The sequence below is a fragment of the Benincasa hispida genome, chromosome 1 (assembly GCF_009727055.1).
Source record: "Benincasa hispida cultivar B227 chromosome 1, ASM972705v1, whole genome shotgun sequence".
Classification (NCBI taxonomy): Eukaryota; Viridiplantae; Streptophyta; class Magnoliopsida; order Cucurbitales; family Cucurbitaceae; genus Benincasa; species Benincasa hispida.
The window spans coordinates 87,802,464-87,824,154 of NC_052349.1; the positions used below are offsets into that span (position 1 = coordinate 87,802,464).

General features: G+C 28.7%; 2 protein-coding genes across 3 annotated transcripts; both read left to right on the forward strand.

The window, feature by feature from the left end:
• Window positions 1-4,826: 4,826 nt before the first annotated feature.
• LOC120079913 (F-box protein At3g07870-like) lies at window positions 4,827-5,978 on the forward strand. Its single transcript, XM_039034370.1, has one exon. The coding sequence runs from the start codon at window positions 4,827-4,829 to the stop codon at window positions 5,976-5,978; it is 1,152 nt and encodes a 383-aa protein (XP_038890298.1).
• Window positions 5,979-12,906: 6,928 nt separating this feature from the next.
• Window positions 12,907-15,041, forward strand: LOC120089157 (transcription factor BEE 3-like). Of its 2 annotated transcripts, none has more exons than XM_039046573.1 (6): window positions 12,907-13,405; window positions 13,511-13,633; window positions 14,060-14,125; window positions 14,285-14,353; window positions 14,456-14,533; window positions 14,628-15,041. In XM_039046573.1, the coding sequence occupies exons 1-6, from the start codon at window positions 13,037-13,039 to the stop codon at window positions 14,718-14,720; spliced, it is 798 nt and encodes a 265-aa protein (XP_038902501.1). In that variant the 5' UTR covers window positions 12,907-13,036; the 3' UTR covers window positions 14,721-15,041. The 2 variants fall into 2 exon arrangements, with proteins under 2 accessions (XP_038902501.1, XP_038902504.1); XM_039046576.1 differs by having other exon boundaries at window positions 14,481-14,533.
• Window positions 15,042-21,691: the final 6,650 nt, after the last annotated feature.

A 21,691-nucleotide genomic window follows, 5' to 3' on the forward strand; every position in this document is an offset into this window, starting at 1 on the left:
ACAAGGAAAAAAAGTGTGTGTGTGTATGGATAGAGGTGAAAAGAGCTACCTCCGACATGTCTAGTTAGGGCCCGCAGGAAAAGAGTGATAGGTTCCCGACGGTGGGGTGTGAAAGCTAACCCTCTAGGTAAAATAAATTCCCTTTATGTTTTGTGTGTGTGTGTTTAGGCACCCTTATCTTAGTATTGCCATCTTTTTTTGCAAGTGTGGTATGTCCGAGGTTGATAATCGAACCAGAGTAGGGGAAAATAGGATGAGGACCTTTTAAAACTTTTTCGGGCTGTGCAAGCTTAACTAGCAAAACTCTAGGCTCACTTATGCATGAATAGATTAAGAATCATTCTTAAACTTGTGCTTCGTTGATTGATCATAATTGAATTTCGTTCTTGATCTCAAATTTCATTAGATTTGATTGTTGAGATTGGAGCAACAACATTGCGAATTAAGCTAGCATATATTTGATTGATTTATATTCTATTTTATGTGTTTCTACCTTGCTCGGGATGAGCAAGAATTAAGTTGGGGGTGTTTGATAGCTCTAAAAAAAGCTATTGTTCCTAGCTTAATTCGGGCTCGTTATCAGATTTTACGTGTTTATTTCCCTATTTTGGAGATGATGTGAGCTTTCGGGCTTCAAAGGTGTCAAAAAGTCTGAAATGCCCTTGTTTCAGCGTCGCAACGCTTGTGGGTTGGCCTGGCCTGACGCTCGTCCAACACTGTAAGACAAAATGGGTAGTGTTGCAATGCTACGAGCTCTGACGGACGAGGAGTCGCACGCGTGCAAGTGATCGTCTTCGATTTTAGGTAAAAAAAAAGTGTCATTTATGTTTTCAGTATCATTAGGATAGTTTTTCGTTTTATTTTGGATGATGAAAAAAAGTTTTCGATTTGTTGAGTAGTTCGGGTATATACAAATTTTACTTTTGTTTCATAGTCCTTTTCGGGAAATAAACGACACCGTAAGGGGTTGAATATTTTGGAATCACCCCAAAAAGCCTCCTACCAATGAAGATAGTTATTCTCACTTATATACCCATGATCACTTCTTTCTCTAACCAATGTGGGATTTTGTTCGCACTCCTAACAATCCTCCCCTTGAACAAAGTACCACATTGAGCCTCCCCTCAAACAAATCCGTTTCACTTCCAACCATGAGAGCTTGCTCTAAATCCCAAAGCACCTCCCGTTCATCTTGGTCACTTGCTCTTCATCTCGAGATACGTCACTTCATCCCGAGTCAACTTGCTTTTCTAACCTGAGGCACATCTTGTTCATCTCAGGTCAACTCCATGGATCATACTTGCTCTTATCAACCCAGATAGAGCACAGATAAGGCTCACTAAATTTCTTTGTTCATTATCTGAGAGGATTTCATCCACACAGTTAGATTTGTTCACTAAATTTCTTTGTTCATGATCTAATAAGTTAGAGAAAAGAATAAAAACTTAGTAAAATGAATTTAGAAATAAAAATTTAGTTGAACAGATACAAATGGAGTTTTCGAATTTCTTTCTAAAATTTAAATCTATAAAATAGAATTTAGAAAATATTCATAAAAGAATATAAAGAAAAAGTAAATATTTTGAAGATAAAAAGGTTATTAAAATTTTCAAATGTAAAGGAGATACAAGAGTCTAACATAAAAAATTTTAGAGTGTGAAACAATGTTTTATCTTAAGATGAAGAAAGATTTTAGATTAAAAAAAATATCGATAATTTAAAAAACATGTATTAGTTATATCAAACATATCAAACTAATGCATGGACGAGAGAGAGAAAATTACAGATAATTAAATACATTTTTGACAAAAAAAACTGGAAAACGAAGAAAACTACAAAAGGGTAAGATAGATTTAAAAAGAGCCTAAAGGGACAAATAAAATTAAGTTATTTTTATAATACTATTTTATTTTTCTTATGACATAAAATATTATTTATATTACACGTTGATTATGGGTACATTTGAAAATCTTGGATGTAGTTATAGCATAAATAATTTAATTGATGAATCTGTTTTTGCTTTGCTTATTATATTGTAGTCTTAGAAAATGAAATATTTGTATATATTATATCAAGTATTTGCATTGAACATTTTTTAGGCAATTAAATACTATTTAAAACTTTAAATTATAACTATGATATTTTTAGTGCAACACATGTGTTCATTACTAGTAATAAAAAAAGGGTTTTTTCTCTTCCTACTCTTACTTTACCAAAGTTGAAATAAAGGTATTCGACTAGAAAATATAGCAATGTCACATATGACATGTCTGCAATTTCAAGGACAGACAGAAAATAAAGCGATAAATAGAGAGAGACATAACGCAAAGTTTGGTAATCCAATTCAGTGAAATACAACCTACGTCTGGGGGCAATATGCTCGTGGAAAGATACTTATACTGATATGAAATTAATCAATTACAAATTGTACTTATCTATAAATGGATGACAAAAATAGTGAGACATGAATACCTCAACTCAAGAGAGGAGTACTTAGGCCTCTCTTAAGTGTGACTAGACCTTCTACCAAGGAAACTTAATCTCCCTCTAAGTATTTGAATATTAGTATGGTTTCACTTAGGCTCCCATAAGAGTAAGTTTACCTCTCAATAGTAATCTTCCCACGTAAAGAACTTAGCCTCTCTAAATTAGAAAATTCCTTCTCATGCAATGAAGAAATCTTAGACTCGCAGATAAAAAAGAAACAACCTCTCAACGACTATTGCTGAGACAAGAACTCCTTCAAGATTGATTGAAATTCAAAATCTCTTATGTCACGTTCGACTACACACACAAACGAAACTCATCAAAATAAAGATGTTCAATCAAAATGACAATCATAGCAAGAAAGCAACTTGCTCTTTAAAAGATGCAGCGAAAAAAGAGCCCATTCAATATCGACATAATCATAAATAAGGAAAGAATCCACCCGACAGAAGAAAAAATAAGGAAAAAACAATTCTGCAGAAACGACGACTCACAAAACATCCTACAAGACATACCCAGACCAACCAAACCAGCAAGCACCAGACACCCTTTAGCTATCAATTTTTAAGGTAGAAACCCATCAACACAAGCACAAACAACAATCCATAGCAGCAAAACCAAACCAATTCAAGCATATTTGTCAGCCGAGTCCTCCACCCCTTTTGATGTAAAAGCGCCACCTGCTTCAGTTAACCCATATCGATGCGGTGAATAATTACATATTCTTCTTAAATTATTAAAATATTTATTTTATTAAATAACTTATATATATATATATATATAACAAAAAAATAATTATACGACAAATAAATAAGTGAACAAATTCGGATGACATAGGTTTTCACTTCCTTTCGAATTATAATTAAAAACAAATAAGGGGCACATGCAAAAATGACCAAATAAATTACCCTAAATTACCCTTATTAGGCCCATAATCCACGTATATATTGTTTGGGAAAATGACAAAACGAAGTTCAATTCATATATAAAAGATGCATACATTTGATATAGTACCGATTACGTAAAAATCTAATTTAATTGTTTTCATATATTGAATTAAGATTAACAACTCAACAAAAAAAATTGGAATTAAATAAAATTAAAATCAATATATATAAATAATTGTATTATAAATAATAAAAAATATATTTTAAAGTTAATAATAAACTCGGGTTGGTTTGGCTTATATTAGGTGAACCCACAAATCAACCCAATCCATAAAATTTTCATTTATTTGAACCAAACCCAACCCAAATGAATTGATAACCCAACCCAAACTGCACAAATTGGGTTGGGTTGATCGTTTTTCGGGTCATCGAGTTTTTTGAAAATCCCTAATCAAATATAGTTAATACACTTACAAAAGAGCAATACTAGGTTGCACCTAAGTAATATACTCCCCATTTCTTTCTATGCATAAAAAGTAATTCTTAATATATTTTTTAAAAAATTTACCATGTGACCGTTTTAAATTGGATGCAAGTTGTACCATGCAGCCCACTAAGTTTTTTTTCCCCTACAAAATAACACATTTGATTCAGATTACCACATATTGCAAATTTCCAATAAATAAATAAGTAAAATGAGATTTTATATTTGTGAAACTGTTAAAGGGCATAAAAGTTATATCTTATAAAATCTGAATTATAGATATAGGTTTTTGAGTAATTTAAAGAGAAATCATTTTGAAAATAGGAATTGGGAGTATCTACGTAATAAAATATGTGCAAAACTAAAAACTAAACAAAACAAAATTGGATTCATGGATACTAAAAGTCTAAATTTAAACTTTTATACGAAGATTTGATTCTAAATCTAAACTTTATACGGAAATTTGGTTATTATCCCGTTATCCCCTCGCCCAAATTCAGGTATTTAAATCACATCAATTCATCATTATTTCTAATAAATAAATAAGTGAAATGAGATTTTAAATTTATAAATACTTCTGTTTAAATTTAAACGTTTAAAGGGCATAAAAGTTATATCTTATGAAATATGAATTATAGAGGTAGATTTTTAAGTAATTTAAAGAGAAATCATTTTGAAAATAGGAATTGGGAGTATCTACACAATAAAATAGGAGCAAAACTAAAAACTAAATTAAATAAAGTAGAATTCATGGATACTAAAAGTCTAAATTTAAACTTTTATAGGGAGATTTGATTCTAAATCTAAACTTTACACGGAAATTTGGTTAGAGTGGTTTTTATAGTTTAGATTATCCCGTTTTTGCTTCGTCCTAATTCATCCTAATTCAGGTATTTAAATCGGATCGATTCATCATTATTTCTAAATTAATTAATTAGCAATTTCTTCATAAAAAAAAAAAAAATACGATGGAGAGTATGAAGTTAGGAAGGGGGCTTCCACGGCGTATTGTTCGTGAAATCTTCTCTAAACTTGTTATCTCGGATTTGCCCAACTTGAGACTTATCTCTAAAACTTGGAATGATATGGTTTTAGATTATGCAAATTCCTCTCATCATGAATTCCTTACAAATGCCTTCTTTCTCAGCACATGTGATAATCGTCTTGATCCACGCAATCTCAAGATGCATTGTATCCGTTTTGATACTACCAAACATTTGGATGTAGATTTTGATTTGGAATCGGAATGGACTAAATCATCCTCATTATGCTTTGATGGTGAATGGACCTTTATGGCCATTATGAATTATTGTAGTGGCCTGCTACTTATTTGTAAGTGCGCTAATTACACTCGTTGTGATGGCATATTTAATCCTATGACTAATGAGTTTCTCCAAGTTCCTCGAGGTCAGTTAGATAATGATATTTATTACTTTGGATTTGGTTTCACCACTACAACGAAGCAATATAAATTGTTTAGAGTTTGTGACTCATTTTCTAGAAATTGTGAGTTTGAATCTGGCTCCATAATGGATGTTTTGACATTTAGTAGAAGTGGAACCAATGCTAACCATAATCAATGGAGGTATCTCCATTATCTCCCTCTTGACATTCATAGTAATGGTGCTTATTTAAATGGATTCATTTATTGGATAGGAAAAGAAGAAGAAAAAGAAAATGAGTATGCCATATATGTTCTCGATGTTGAAACTGAAAAAATTGAATTGAGTATTGTGTTGGAAATTTGTCCTCCCTTGTGTACTTCTAAGGTGGGGGGCATGCAACAATTTAATGATAGCGTTTATGCAATTTTTTTGATCAATCAACCAACTGGTAACTCCATTCAAGTATGGAGGATGCAAGAGAAAGATTTATGGATTAGAGAATTTGTGGTTGATGATATACCAAATGATTGGAACGTGCTTACTCTCATCAAAGCCTTTGAAGATGGAGAGATATTGTGTATGGTTAATTTTGATTTTTTTTGTTGGTATAATCCTTTGACTGGGAGGAAGAAGATCATAACTAAGAATGAAAAGAAGATTAGATACGTGTGTCAGATACAATCCTTGAATTTTGGTTATCTCCCAAATATTTTGGCAGGAGACCCGCCCGCCTAATTAGAAGAGATGAGGAGATTATGATTGTTAGGTTATGCTTTTCTTCATATTCTTCCTTGTAGGAACAATGAATTCCAACATTCTAAGATTTATGATTATTGCTTCTTATGCTTCTCATTCGGATTTAACTTTATTTAATTTAGTTTCATACATAAAAAAGCATTGAAATGCAACCTCAATATGCATGTACATACATATAATTGTCATATCTGTACATATAATTGCCATATCTGTGATACATTTTATGCATCTTCATATAGAAAAAGTTAAGTGAAAGACAGAAAATTATTACCATATGTCCTTCTAGGTTGTGGGTCTCTATTTTTATTTCATATATTTTGCATTCTTTACTTTCGTAGAGAAAGAAGGTATAGAGCAATGTTTCAATTTTAAATTTCATATATTGTCTATAACTTACTATCATAGAGAAGGTTTAGAGGTTGTGTTTTATTTTTTGAAATTTTGTATACGCTCTATTCCTTACTATCATAGAGAAGCTATATTATATTGGCTTATCTTTATGCACAAATGTTTTTTACGGGTGCAATTTTCATTTTAATATTGTTACTTTTTTTTTTAATAATTTATTGATTTCACAATAATTGAATTATTCATTTTTTGAATTGATTTATTTCCAAATCTCTTTCTTTATTTAGATTGAATTATTGGTTTAGATGATGTGTTTTTCGGTTTGAATCTTTTAATTAGATTATGCATTTAAATAGTGTGTAACTGTATTGGTTGGCAAAAAGATATATTTACTATTTTAAAAAATAACTAGAGTAGATTTACCATTTTAAATAACTACCCATATATTTATAAACATAAAATAGTTGTAACTAAAAATTAAATATTTGGTAAAATATAAACTACATGAACATATTCAACGGTGTACTTTATAAATTTTAAACTTTTACAATATTTAATTATCTAGAATATATTATATTGTACTCATTTTAATTTTAATAGAAGTGAAAGGTTTTTATCTTTTTTTAAATGTCATTCTGAATTTAAAATATTTAAATCTAAGATTTACTGGAAAATATAAAAAAACGTTGTTATTATAATTTTACTACTTACTTAAAAAAAGGTCAAAAATAATTTTCTAAATAAGAATGATCGATGTCTATTTACCGAACCTATTATGATTTTAAATCTAAAAATGATAATAAAAAAATATAGTTATACAAGTCAAAATATGGGTCCAAGTTTGGTTTTATCAATATGTTACGAGGATTATTGGTATGTTGTAGTTTAATATTTATTTAATTGTTAATAGTTTAATTTTCTTGTAAAACTATAAATAGTCACTTTAGGATTTGTAATTGGAGAAGTTTTTTTATTCTTAATTTTAATATAGAACTTGCTCTTTGAAAGAATTCTCTCTTTAGGGATGGCTTTTTCTTGCTTGGTAATATGTATCATTAATTTTTGTTTTAAAAAAAGAATTAATATTACATTTCAAAGTAAGTTCAAGTTATATCCATAAGTATAGCAATAAAAATGGTGAAATAACCTTTCATCTACCAGATGCTGAATGGCACTTTAATATAGGGCGTAGGCTGATAAGAAAGCCCAAGCCCAATAGTGGCCCAACTACAGATCCTAAATAGATATCGGCCCATAAAGAAAGCTCAACTTTATGGAAATTCACTCTTATCTCTTATTAGTTGATCGTTTTTACCCTTTTTTTTCCTTGGTACTTGAAAAAAAAAGTGTACGAAAATTTGTCCAGTCACATCTTTTAATACATGTCAATTATCTTAGAATTATGCTTATTTTAATATTTTTACTTATTAGTTCATCATTTTTCTTTTAAGAAAACAAACATTCATTAATCAACTATAATGTCTATGAGCTACAATTTTCAATGTCTCACATAAGAATAACAGAAGTAAGCCAACTTAGAGACAAAGACTCCCACTAACCCATTGCCCATCAGTCATAGCGCACCTGTTAAAGTGTGAGCTGCCATATTAGTAGAATGAGGGACGAAATTAACACTTTTAATACAGGTTTTATTCATTCATTCTTGAATCTCCTTCAAATTAACACCCTGATTAGACTCAATTAAATTATTAGAATGAATAGCTTTTCCAAGAGATTGACAATCCAATTCCACCCAGCAATTTGAAACACCTCGTTCGCCTAGCATTTGAAGCCCAAGGAGTAGCAAGAGCCTTAGTCAACAAAACATCGAAGCCTACATGTAAGCATGGTTTTGGAACGTTTTTAATATTTTTTTATTATGCAGTAACTTTCAGACCTAATATCCTAACAAATTAGGTTATTCATGAAAAAAAATGATGCTAAGTCATTCCTATATAATTGGACCTATTTAATTAGGCTATTAATATAGAAACTCCTTAAGTTTTAAAATAACCCATAGGAACTTATTTTTTGCCACACTATTTACATGGACATAACTAGAATAATTGATATATAGTTTCCTCTATCTTTACATTGTTGAAAATGCAACCAAAATCCCATATTGCTTAAATAAGGAGATGATCATGGGTATGATTGAGGATGACTATCTCCATTGATATGAGATCTTTTTGGTGCTTCTAAAAGCAAAGTCATGAGGCTTTATACCAAAAGTGGGCAATATCATGGATTGTTGTCTAAAGAATTGACCATATTGTTAAGACATATACATGTAATACAAATGCAGCATCTATAAATTATATATATTTGCAATAGATGCATATCCAATTTAATGGGTTAACCCAATCTTTTTCAGAAACCTAATTAATATTTAAAGACCTATAGAGTCTTTTTCCAAATTTGAATACATCAAAATATTTGTTTCTCCTAAATCTGAAAGGATTGAGATGAACAATTAAAAATAATGAATTTTTAAAAATTTATTAGTTAAAAAAATGTCAAAATGTGACAGGTTAAAATATGAAAGCTCCAAACATTTCTACTTATTGTTTTTGAAATTATCAAAATTAAGAGAATGGATAAAAATACGATGAAAAAGTAACTTTCAATTGATATGACTATGATAATTATAATATAGAAAGAGATCCACATACCAAAACAAACAAAGGGAAACACGAAACTGTTATTTGATATGGTATAGGAACTCGTTTTCTCTCCCTCTAGCCCCATTCATTAAATAGCCATTTGTCTCATATTTCTTCTTAGATTTGGTTTTATATCAATGTCACTAATTACATACATATTAAGGAAACATTATTGATAATAGCAATCATTTGCATGCATTTATCATGTATAATTCCTTCCTTAATCATTATCCAACATATATAATATTCCCTAAACTTTGATTAAGGATTATCATTTGGGATTGATACCCACAATAATTAATTCCTTCAAAACATCTCAATCATAAAGCATAGCCATTCCCATCAATTTCATTTTCATATTGGTAGAAACAAAACAAGAACTCTTTAATGCTCATCCAAAACAACACCTTACCCTTCCAATATATTCAAGGTCCTTCCCATAATTAACCCTATAAGCCAACTATTTAACAAATAGTCCTTAAGAAAAATAATAATTTAAAAAAAAAAAAAAAATAATTTTGGATAATGAAAGTGTTGTAAAATTGGTTTACAATATTTCAGTGTTTGGGTAAATTGAGATACAAAAAAAAAAAAAAAAACTATTAACAAATAGTGGTGCCACACTAAAGATGAATTGCTATATGCACCTTCTCAATATGGATACATTAGGCAAAAGAGTGGGATGCTTCACAAAAGTCAAAGAAAGAGAGATTCAAAATTTTCATATTTGTCCTCCATTACTTCTTATGGTTTGATTCAAAATGGAGAAATTTCAAGAAAAAAGCAACTGTAAGTTCTTAATGGGCTTTTTGCCAAAAGTTCAAACAATTTCCTCAAGACATTAAATATATAAGAGGGAAATAAAAAAGGGCATTTTTCAAACCATATTTGACATTTGAAAGAGGCAAAATTTTCAATTAATAAAAGGAATATGACCTTTTTAGTCATAAGTTTAGAAGATTATGTGCATATCGTATCCGAGTTTTAAAAATGTATTTTTTAGTCATCAAGTTTTTAAAAATGGATGCGTTTAGTCTTTGAATTTTCAAAATATAACTTTTTAGTCCTTGAATTTGTAAGGATACGTTTAAAAAGTATTTAAAGTAATTTTCTTAATTATTTTAAATAATCATATTTAAAATAATGAAAAAATATTGAAAGAATCTTTTAAACCTATTTCTAAAAATTCAGGGACTAAAAGGATATATTTTGAAAATTTATGGACAAAATACACCTATTCTTCAAAATTTGGAGACTAAAAAGTTACATATTGAAAACTTATGAACCAAACGTACCTATTCTCCAAAATTCGAAGAATTAAAAAAAAAAAAAAGAAAAAAAAAAGGTAATTTTCCCATTAATAAAACCAAACTCTAGCCTTAGGGTTTGCAATAAATCCTTCCATAACTATTGAAATCCTAAGTTTGTGATAATTTGCCAGCTAATGCACACAAGCCATATGTAAGCCATAACTTTCATCTCCATTCTACTCTGTTTCCCACCATTTTTGTTCTGAAGTTTGGGTTAAACTGGTCCTTGAAAGGGCACAAGTTTAGAAGACAGTAAATATTGCATTAATTTCAAAACTACAGTGAAATTAATTATCCCTTTATTCTCACTCTCATTCTACTTTCAAGAACCATTGATATAGATAGTGACCCAAAAAATCAAAGTTCAAACCTTTCCATATCCTAAATTTGAGGGCCATTCATTTTGAGAAAATTAAGCTGTTTGGAGAATCAAAAATTGTCTTTAGAATCTTTGATTTTGTTTTGGAATCAATTCTATATTTCTAGAATCAAATATTATATTGTTCGCGTTATCTAGTTTATGCATAAACTTACATAAAAGAACATATTTTCTTTTCTTATAAATTCATAGTTCAAATTCTATTTAGTTTGTACTCAAATAAATCTATTTAGTTTTATTGCATTTTTAGTTTCTGTTCAATGTTTGTCTCTGTATTTTTAGAAGGCTCATTTTCGTTTTGTTAAGTTCATTTTAGTTTTTATGTTATTAGAATGACCTTTTTTTAATTCGTTTTGTATTATTAGAATGACATTTCTTTTAATTTTAACACTTTAAAAAGCGAACATTTTATTCCCTTATTTGCATAATTGTAACCTATTCAATATATGGAATTTTATTTTGTGTATTATGTGTTTAATGGATAAATTTGGATTACTTTTTCAGGTGTTTAATTTAAACAATAAGTCAAAAAATTGAATTGTTTGGCAACAACTCAAAATAATTTTTAAAACACTCTCAAAATTCATTTAAAAAAAAAAATTCAAATAAAAATGATTTTTTTAAGAATATATTTTTTTTATTTGTAGTCAATCCAAACAAATCCTAAATTATGATAGGAAAATGAGATAGAAAGAAAATAAAATAAAATAAAGATCAAATCAATTTTTTTTTCAAGTATAGAAGATTTAAATAAAAGTTATGATTAGATACGTACACTAAAATAGATAAAAATTAAAAGTACAAGAGTTAAGAGAGACAACATTTTTTAAAATTGAAGCACTAGAAATGAAAACAAGATTAAAACCTGAATCCACAAAATTCTTATAATTGAAATTGGTGCAGCCTGTGCAAGATTATATACATTATGCACCACTAAAACCATACTCGATACACTATTATTGCACAATCCTTATGTATCAACTTTATTTTACAAAACCATATAACAATGGTTTCTATCTATTTGTCTTTGGTATCTAAGGATTGGACATTAATATATATTTGCTGTAATACACACATAGATATAAAAAATCAATGATTAGATACAACATAGATCACATCTATCGATCCATATAATTCTCATTTTTTATATGGAAGAAAAATAATAATTCACTTTTTTTTAAAAAATTATTTTGTCACATGATAAATTTTAATTAGACAATTAGGTGGGATGCATAAATATGAGTGCAACTGAGAATACACTCAAATATTTTTCAATATGTATATGTGTATGTACGTAGGTAGGTCGGTTTTTCTACTTGTTCGACTTTTTGTAAATTTTTAAGTCCACAAATAAAAGAAGTGTCGAAGTATTGATATAATTAGATTTAGCTTAAAATACTATGTTGGTCAATGTATTTTGGATTTCATTTCATTTTAGTGTATATACTTTCAATAAATCTTAAATTTAATCTCGATATTTTTAATAAACTTTAAATTTAATATTTCAAAAAGATATGTGATTAGATTATTAATATATATATATATAAAGGGAAAGCTAATAAAAGACCATTTTTAACTCAGAAAAAGTCAATAATAAACTAACAACATTGACTATATTTAAAATTTATCGAAAATATATAGACGAAATTAGAATAGGTAAAAGTACTCGAACTGAAATGGAACAAATCCCAAAATAGAGGGATCAAACAAAAGTAATATTTCACTCTTAAATTTATTATAATCCATTAGCTAAAAGCTCTTGGTTTCAATATTGTATTTGTTCAACATAAAGAGCATGATTGTCACAAATATTAACATATCCGTTGATACATCGATATATCCATAAATCAAATAATTTCATTTCGTTATTATAGATTAATCAATTCTACCAATTTTTTTTTTAAGTATATGAATAAAACCTAACAAATTATCATCTATTAATCTTGATGTGAATATAAATACCAATAATAAGATATAAGTAAAAGCAACTCAATTACTCATTTTAAAAAAATTTTATCTCAAAAAAGAAAAGAAAACTAAAAGGCATGACGTGGGGCCATATTTGTTGTTGGATTATATATCTCCTGAGAATGGGGCCTACTTAGGGGAACACAACCATAGAAGCTGGTCTCACCACGTGGCCACCCACCAAATGCCCCCCTCTCTTAGTTTAAATGTAACAGTTTCTTGATATTAACTCCAAACTTACAATCCCTGTAATCCAAAAACAATTCCCTTTCTCTTCTTATTATATATAAATATTAACATCCCCTCAGTCCCTCCTTCCATTATCCTAAACCACAGTCTTCTTCTTCTTCTTCTTCTTCTTCTTCAATCATGGCAGATCTTGATTTCACCTCCTCCTTCCCTCTTGAAGATCCAAATTTAGAGCTAATGGCTTCTCACTTTTCTCCTTCAATTCCCAATTTCACTCACTTCTTACCATTCTCCGCTACTACTACTACTACTGATATGTTTTTCCCTTCTCATCAAACCCCAACAAATTTTCCCGAAACTACTTCCTTCACTACTTCCCCCGTTTTACCATCTCACTCTGTTTTGCAATCTCACTCTGTTTTGCCATCTCACTCTGTTTCTACTCATCACTTTCATGATATTAACAAGAGAAAATCTATGGATGTTTCTGAAAGTACTTCTGGAATTTCTACTCCCCAAGTCTCTGAAACTGGGTTCAAGACTAAATATGTATGTATTTATTTATACGTTTAGTCTGTAGTACATCTCAATTCTTTTTTATTATTCATGACGTTTGTTTAATGGAGTTTGCTCTGTTTTCTTTGTTTGTTACAGAGCTCTGGGAAAGGGAAGAGATTGAAAAGTATAGAGAAAGAAGAGGAGAAATCTACTAGAGAAGTGGTTCATGTTAGAGCTAGAAGAGGCCAAGCCACTGATAGCCACAGCTTAGCTGAAAGGGTAACTTTAAATTTAGAAAAAAAATTTACTTAAATTGGATGTTATAATCATTTTTGTTATTTTTAAAATCTTTACAAAACATAATTTTAATGATTCAAACCAAATTTTATAAAATTTAATATTAAATTGATTTAGAATAATATAAATATATCTTTCATAACAAAAAATGATTTTAGTAATTTTAAAATCACTCCTAAATACGCACTTAATTACACTTACATCCCATCTAATATTAGATCATACAAAAGTTTGCAACAAACTTTTTTTTTAACTGAATTTTTAATTATTGCTCTTATTATTAATATTTGCATAAACTTAAACTTTTCTTCCCTCTTTCTATTGTTAGAAAGAGAAAGGTTTTTTTTTTTTTTTTCCTTTTTGGTTGTGGGTTAAGGAAATATGGATTAATTGTTGTCAATCAATCAGGTGAGAAGAGGAAAAATCAATGAAAGACTGAGATGCTTGAAAGACATTGTCCCAGGATGCTACAAGGTAAGAAAAAGAACCTAAGCATATTCTTGTAATTTAAAAATAATAATAATAATAATAAAATGGCGAAGAAATGTGAAGAATCTTGTTCTTTCTTTATTTTTATGGGTAACTTTAGGAAGAAAAAAATGTATTGAAACTAAATATTCAATGGAATAACAGACCATGGGCATGGCAGTAATGTTGGATGAGATAATTAATTATGTCCAGTCTCTGCAGAATCAAGTGGAGGTGAGTTAATTCTTCAAACTATACATATAAATGAAAATATTCCTTTTGTTTTTTTTTTTTTTTTTTTAAATATATAAATTCTTGTTATTTTTTGAATTTCAGTTCCTATCTATGAAACTTGCTGCAGCTAGCTCTTTCTATGACTTCAACTCAGAGGCAGATGCCATATCAAAATTACAAGTAAATTAAAATGAACCTTAAATTTTAATTACATCTCTAAACTTTGGATTATACTTCTAATTAGTAACCAGGGTTAATTTGGGTATTTTTGCAGAGGGCAAAGGCACATGAAGCAAAAGAATTGGAGAGATTGATGAAAGAAGGATATGGAGGAATGGCTTGCTTCCACTCAAATTTGCCCCTTTGACTTCTATTTCTAGATGTCAACTTCTCATTCCTCAAAACAAAACACTAGGAAAAAAAAAATCATCCATTTCAACTTGTTTTTCTTTTTCTTTTTCTTTTTTTGTTCAGATTTTATAGATAAATTTGGTCCTCAATTAATGATAGTGTACTTAATACAATGGAAATTTATACTTAAAAAATGAAGCTCATTCCACTGGAAATTCTACTGTATGGAGTCACTAGTGTTAAAGAAAAAATATATGTACATTCCATAATATAAGTTGTACAAACAACAATACCCAAGCCTAGAAATTATTCTTTATATTTTGTTCTTTCAGAGAAAGAATAGTAAGGTTGAAGGAGGTGAATTCAAATCTATTATGAATACTTAATTATATAAGAATAATCAATATGGCCCTCTCAAACTAATTTGAATTTAATTTATTTAATTTTAATTTTGTTTAGGTATGTTCTTATTTCTAAGTTCAATGTATCCTTTTATCTTTAATATAATATATCATCTTTTAGATTTTTAATTTTGTTCACAATCTTATAAAAGTTATCGCTTTTAAGAAATGGTACACTTTCAAATTTTTTATTTTATTCTTTATGTTTCAAAATTTTTCCATCAAATTTTTATTCAAATAAGAATTATAGTGCTAATAGGGCGTTCAAAACGAATATTATTTCCCAATACATTATAGAGTTTTATATAATTTTAGAATTCTAATATGTTTGGATAATTTTAGTTATACAACCTAATTTGGTGTAAGGCAAATCCTATTTAACTAAGGAACTAAATGATAGGGAAAAGTCAAAATGAATTAGCATTTGTTGGGGTGTGATTTTGAGGAAGAATATTTGTAAAGTGATTAAAATCTTAAACACTAAAAAAATTCATAATCATTTGTTAACATTTTTCTAAATTGGGAAAACTTTTTCTAGAAGACATATATTTGTGTTAAAGACGTTGACATGATGATTAATTAAATAAATCCATATCCTAAATTGAAAATTAATCGAGAATAAAAGGACAGTTCCTTCTTTTTAGATATGAAAGGACAACTTGAAACTCTCTCGAATGACAACAAAGAGAAACTTGCTATGCATTGAATTATTAACATTTTTAGAATTAGAATATATATCTTCAACCCATATTAAAAAAAAAACCCTATTCTACTTTTATGACTAAAAAATAACTGTTTTTCTTTTTTGTGTTAAGGATTTTTTTTTTTTTTCAAATTGTCATGATATTTATGCCAATACGAATATAGTTCAACCGACACAAAATTTGTATTATCGATTTCAAGGTTAGAGATTCTATTTTATACTTCACATATTGTGAGAAAAGACATATTTTTATAGGTAATTGTTTTAAATGGCAAAACTATCGGAAGTATTTTAAAATATAGCAAAATGTCACTATTTATCAGTGTAGACATCTATCTGATAGACAATGATATTTGGCTAGATTTGTAAATAAGTTGACTCATTTTCCTATATTTGAAAATATCATATGATAGACTCAGTGTATGTGTATGCGTGTGTGCACGTGTTATGTGATGTGCATTGTACGTGGGCATGTGCATTCACGTGCGTGCGCGCGTGTGTGTATGCCTGTGTGCGTGCGTGCACGTATGCACACGTGTGTATATGTGGACAATGGTCATTATGGATGTGGTGTTTGAGTTAGGTCTCAATTAGTAAAATTCTTGACCTGTCACAAAGCCTCGCATTGATGTGCTGCTTGCCAACCTACACTACTATAGTGCCCAAACTATTATTCAGTTCAAACTTGAGGCAAATTTGTAGGGGTGTAATGTATTCCTTTGATTGGGATGTATGCCTTAAAGCCTTGTAATTAATAAGTTATTCGAAATAATGGTTGGTTATTTTATATATGCAATTATCCATTAAGGAAAGATACGCAGTTATTTTATGTAACTTAAACAGTATGTGGTAGATATGCAGGTGGATCATGTTCAAGTAATAACATAAAGTCTATAGTATATGGATAAAGTTACAAGAGTTGTAAGTGTTACAAATGATTTGATCCATATCGTTCACGTGGAGACATGCGAGTAGAGGTATCCTATACAAAGAGTTTGTATAAGACGGGACTGTGAAATGGTTAGTCTCTCTTTATAACACCGTTAATTAAAGATATTAACATTTCATAAAATGTCCATAGATAACTTGACACTGAGTGAGTTATGAACTCCTGTATATGAGGGCAGTCATTTAATTTGTATAGGTGAGAGTGACCTGACTCGCTGACTAAATAAGCCTACCATTTTGAGGATGTGTACGAGTAGAGAGTTGGGAACATAGCTTCACATGATGGTATTCACTTCTTCCCATCTTTAGGGTAAGTATATGAATTTCTCCCTTAAGTGTTGAATTCAAGTCTTGAACAATGGGACCCCTCCCTCTCATTGACCCAAGAGGGTTTTGTTTTTGGTAGGATCATAAACATGTTATTCATTAGAGGACCAATCAGACTTAAGGAGTAAGAGGTAATTACAGGGATAAGACAGTAATTTGGCCTAGTTGTAGTTATGAGCAATTCGTGAAGGGTTCACTTACTGATAATTGATTATATTCATGAAAAAAAATATATCTATAGTACGAATGTTGCAGTTGTGGATCTTTAGTGGAGTGACCCGCAGTTAATGAATGTTGATTACTTTAATTAAAGAGTTTAATATAATATCGTATCATTGAAGCTTCTACTAATATGTAGATCCATTAAGTCCCCCTGCTAGCTCATTAAGGAAAAACAAGGAATATTTAGTTTTGGAAGAATTTGAACGGTTCAAATTATAAGATAATTTATATTGATTGTATATGATACAATTAATATAATGTAAGTAGATACATTATATCATAAAGTTAATTTTGAATGAGATTCAAAATTAAACTATATAATATGAGAGAATAATGTATTTGAATAAGATTCAAATATTAAATAATATGAATGAGATTCATATTATAACTATAGGCTAAATCTAATATGAATGAGATTCATATTAAAACTATATGTTAAATTTAATATGAATGAGGTTCATATTAAATCCATAGGTTAAATTTAGTATGAATAAGATTCATATCAAAACTATAATATATGAGAGGAAAATACATTTGAGTCATTAATTAAATATATGATATTTAGTTAATTAATATTAGTTGATTAATTAATGTTTATTTATTTTAATTAAACTAAATATGATTTAATTTAATTAAAAAATTAACTCCCCTACGGTTAATGTGGGTTAATGTGAAGAAGGGGAGTTATCTCCCTTTTCACCGCAAAATATAGAATAGTTCTATATTGGTAAAAGGAAGAAGATTTGTTCTCTAACACTCACAAAAGAATCCTCTTTCAACTCACTCAATCTCTCATCACTTACACAGTATTTGACAGAAATAGTTTTTTCTGTAAAAGTGTAAAATTCTTCCCAATCTTCCAAAAAGGTTCCCATAAATCATTTCCTTATTGGAGAATAGCAAGGAAGATCTTGGTGGCGGTGTCTTGTGCGAGACTAGTTGCTGAGACTGTAATCACAATAGAAGATATTGAAGAAAGTCTTCAAAGGCAACTTTTCTTCGAAAATCTTCTCTGTATAAAGCATACTTAGTTAAATATGTTTAAAATTTTATGTATTTTCCTAAATATTCCATATGTAATTAAAAACACATGCATTCACGCGCTTTCACTACTAGATTCGATCATTTTACCTTTGGGGGAGAGGGATCCCTTCCTCCATTTATTGGTGAAGATATGTCATAATTCTTCTATCGCACCTATCTTCTTAAACCACAATAGTTGGAGGTTTTACACTGGCACTATCTCTAATCTAAACTGCAAGTGGATCAGGTCTAAAAAGATTTTGGTTAGGTCAAAAGGACCTTGACGTTACTCATTGTTCACCTCGACACGTTGAAGTCCAATGATATAGTAAAAACAATGTCTCAGATGACTTGTTATTCGACTCATAACAAAACATTTGATACCAACATAACATAGTTAGTCATCTATTTTTTTTAGTACAACAAATACTCCAGTTAGTTAAAGTATTATTATCCCAGTCTAACATAACCCTTTTTTTTTGTTTTTTTTTTTGTTTTTTTAAAAAAAGAAGCGTTGGGTGGTTAATACAATTTCTAAACAGGGGGAAAATAAAATTTCAATCCACCTTTTCCAAATGAACCTGTTTTATTAATTATAATTTATTTTGAGAAGGTCAAATCAACATATTGATTTAACATCATCTTTTGGCAAAGCTTACCACTTTACACTCGGAACCATTTAACATATCGAAGTGAAGATAAGCTACTTTTCAACCTAATTTAAAATTGAACTGACATCCATCTAATATGTTTTTAAATACAATTAGTATTGAATTCATACTTTTTATGTAATTTTAAAAAGGAGGAAATTAGATTTTTTTTTTTTTAATAGACAAACTCATCTCACTTGAATAGTGGTTCAAATCTCCGCGATACAAAATCACTAATATCATTTTGTACAACAATAATTAAACATGTTATTGTTTAGTAATTTAAAAAGATAATAGAAACAATATCAAACTATTTATAGAAATATCAAAATAAAATCGTAATGGATACTGATAGACTTCTATCAGTAATAAATTTTTATCTGTTTCTATCATTGATATCACTGATAAACACTGATGGACTTTTATAAGCCTCTATCAATCTTTATAAAAAAAAATTAAAATTTTACTATTTTATGTAAATAATTTCCCTTATTTTTCTTTTTTAAAAATCCCTCTTTAAATAATTCATACTAAATATATTATATACTCAATAGAGGTGGTCAAGGATATAGTCTATTCTTAATTAGACAACAAATGCATGAAAATTGTCCTTTACTGATTTTTATCAAATCAATTTATTCTTAAGTCGGCCGACCTAAATGTGTACTTTAATAAATCTTTATTTTTCTAAAGTAAATATATATACATTCAATTGATAAAAAATGATGAAGAAGTCACAATCTTAATCACATGATAAGTTGATATTATTTTTCAATGGCTAAAGACCACATATATAATATTCTAATGTTTTAAATAAAGTTAAATTACACTGCCAATAATTGTACTATTGTTGCTTGTCATCCTCCCCACTTTAAAATCTCTCACTTTGTCGCCCATTATATTCATTATTTATTATTTGCTCATTATTGTTTATAATATAAATCTTTTTATAAATATATTTATTTCATATATATAACACGATGAATCCAAGTAGCAACCAAACATTCAATTATGGATGAATATGTAATGTACGTTCATATAATCGAATTTCTATAACTTATTAAAAAAACACATTATTGTAAATAATTTTGAGATATAATATATCAAGGTGAATTTAATCTTTTCACTATAACGTTGGTTCTAAACAATGCTAACTTTTTTTTGCCTTTAGATTATTATTATTATTATTAAGACAAATTTCAATTTATACCCCTAAACTTTAGGGATTATATCAATTTAAACCATAAACTAAAAATTGTATCAATTTAAATTCTGAACTTTGGGATCTATATCAATTTAAACCTCAAACTAATAATTATATCACTTTATACCTTGAACTTTCATGAGTGCAATTTAAACCTTGAACTTTCATAAATATATTAATTTAAATCTTGGATATTCATAAGTATATCCAAATAAAACACAATGGAGGGTTTAAGTTGATACAGTTATGAAAGTCCATGGTTTAAATTAATACACTTATAAAAGTTTAGAGTTTAAATTGTACGATTATTAGTTTGGAGTCTAAATTGATACAATCCTCAAAATTCAAGATTTAAATGGATACAATAATTAGTTCAGGATTTAAATTGATACAATACCTAAAATTTAGGGTATAAATTGATATTTGTCCTTATTATTATTATTATTAAGGTAATTGAAAAAGAAGCATCCTAAAGTATAATTGTAATTGCAATTAGATATTCAAACTTTCAGTTGTAAAAGTGGATTGTTAATTTTCCTATAAATGTTCAAATTGGACCATCAAATTTACAATAGTTGTAGAAATTAGAACACCATATGTTGAACCATCAACTTATACTATTGTTACAATTTATACAAATATTTAAGTTTGAAACTCCAATTTTAACACTTGTATAAGTTTGAGTGTTTAATTTTTACAACTAAGGGAGTGTTTGGGGCATAGAGTAGGTTATTACAATCTGTGGTTTATAATAAACTGTCTATTTTTATAGTCTGTATTTGGGATGCAGACTACTATAATCTGGTTTATAATAGTCTGTATTTGGGGTGCAGAGTATTGTAATCTGTCTTATAATAGTCTATCTTTGGAGTGCAGGTTATTATAGTCTGAATTATAACAGTCTGTAATTTGAATGTAGATTATTTTAGACCATGTGTAACTTTTTCTACTACCATCTTTTATAATACTAATAATTATGCATATGAAATATCATATTTTGAAAATATAATTAAGACTATATGTTCCACCAATTTATACAAAATTAATTTGATTGTAATTTATGCTAAAAGCTAACCACCATTTTTTAAAAATAATTTTGGGAGGTACCTTGGTTAACATGGCCAAAAAGAAAATAAAAAAGTATATTACTTTCGGATGCAATTCATGGGTTTCATATATAAACCTCTCTTTTCTGGAGGTACAAAAAAATGTAAGACAAAATAACTAATTCATGATTGCATGATTAAAATATGACCAGGAAGATTTCACACCAAATGTACTACAAACTTAAATTCATCATTGAAACAAAGTAATCATTGTTCATTATTGAAAAGCAGTCCAAAACACAGATTGATCAAACATTCTCTTCAAGGAGGAGGTTACAATAGTCAACTTCAGGGTAGTGGGAACGGATAAGAAGCTTCTTGTATCTTGCACACTGCGGAATATGATTTGCATAAGCTTCACCCTCTGTCGGTTATGCAATTCAGGAATATTTTGGAGTTGGTA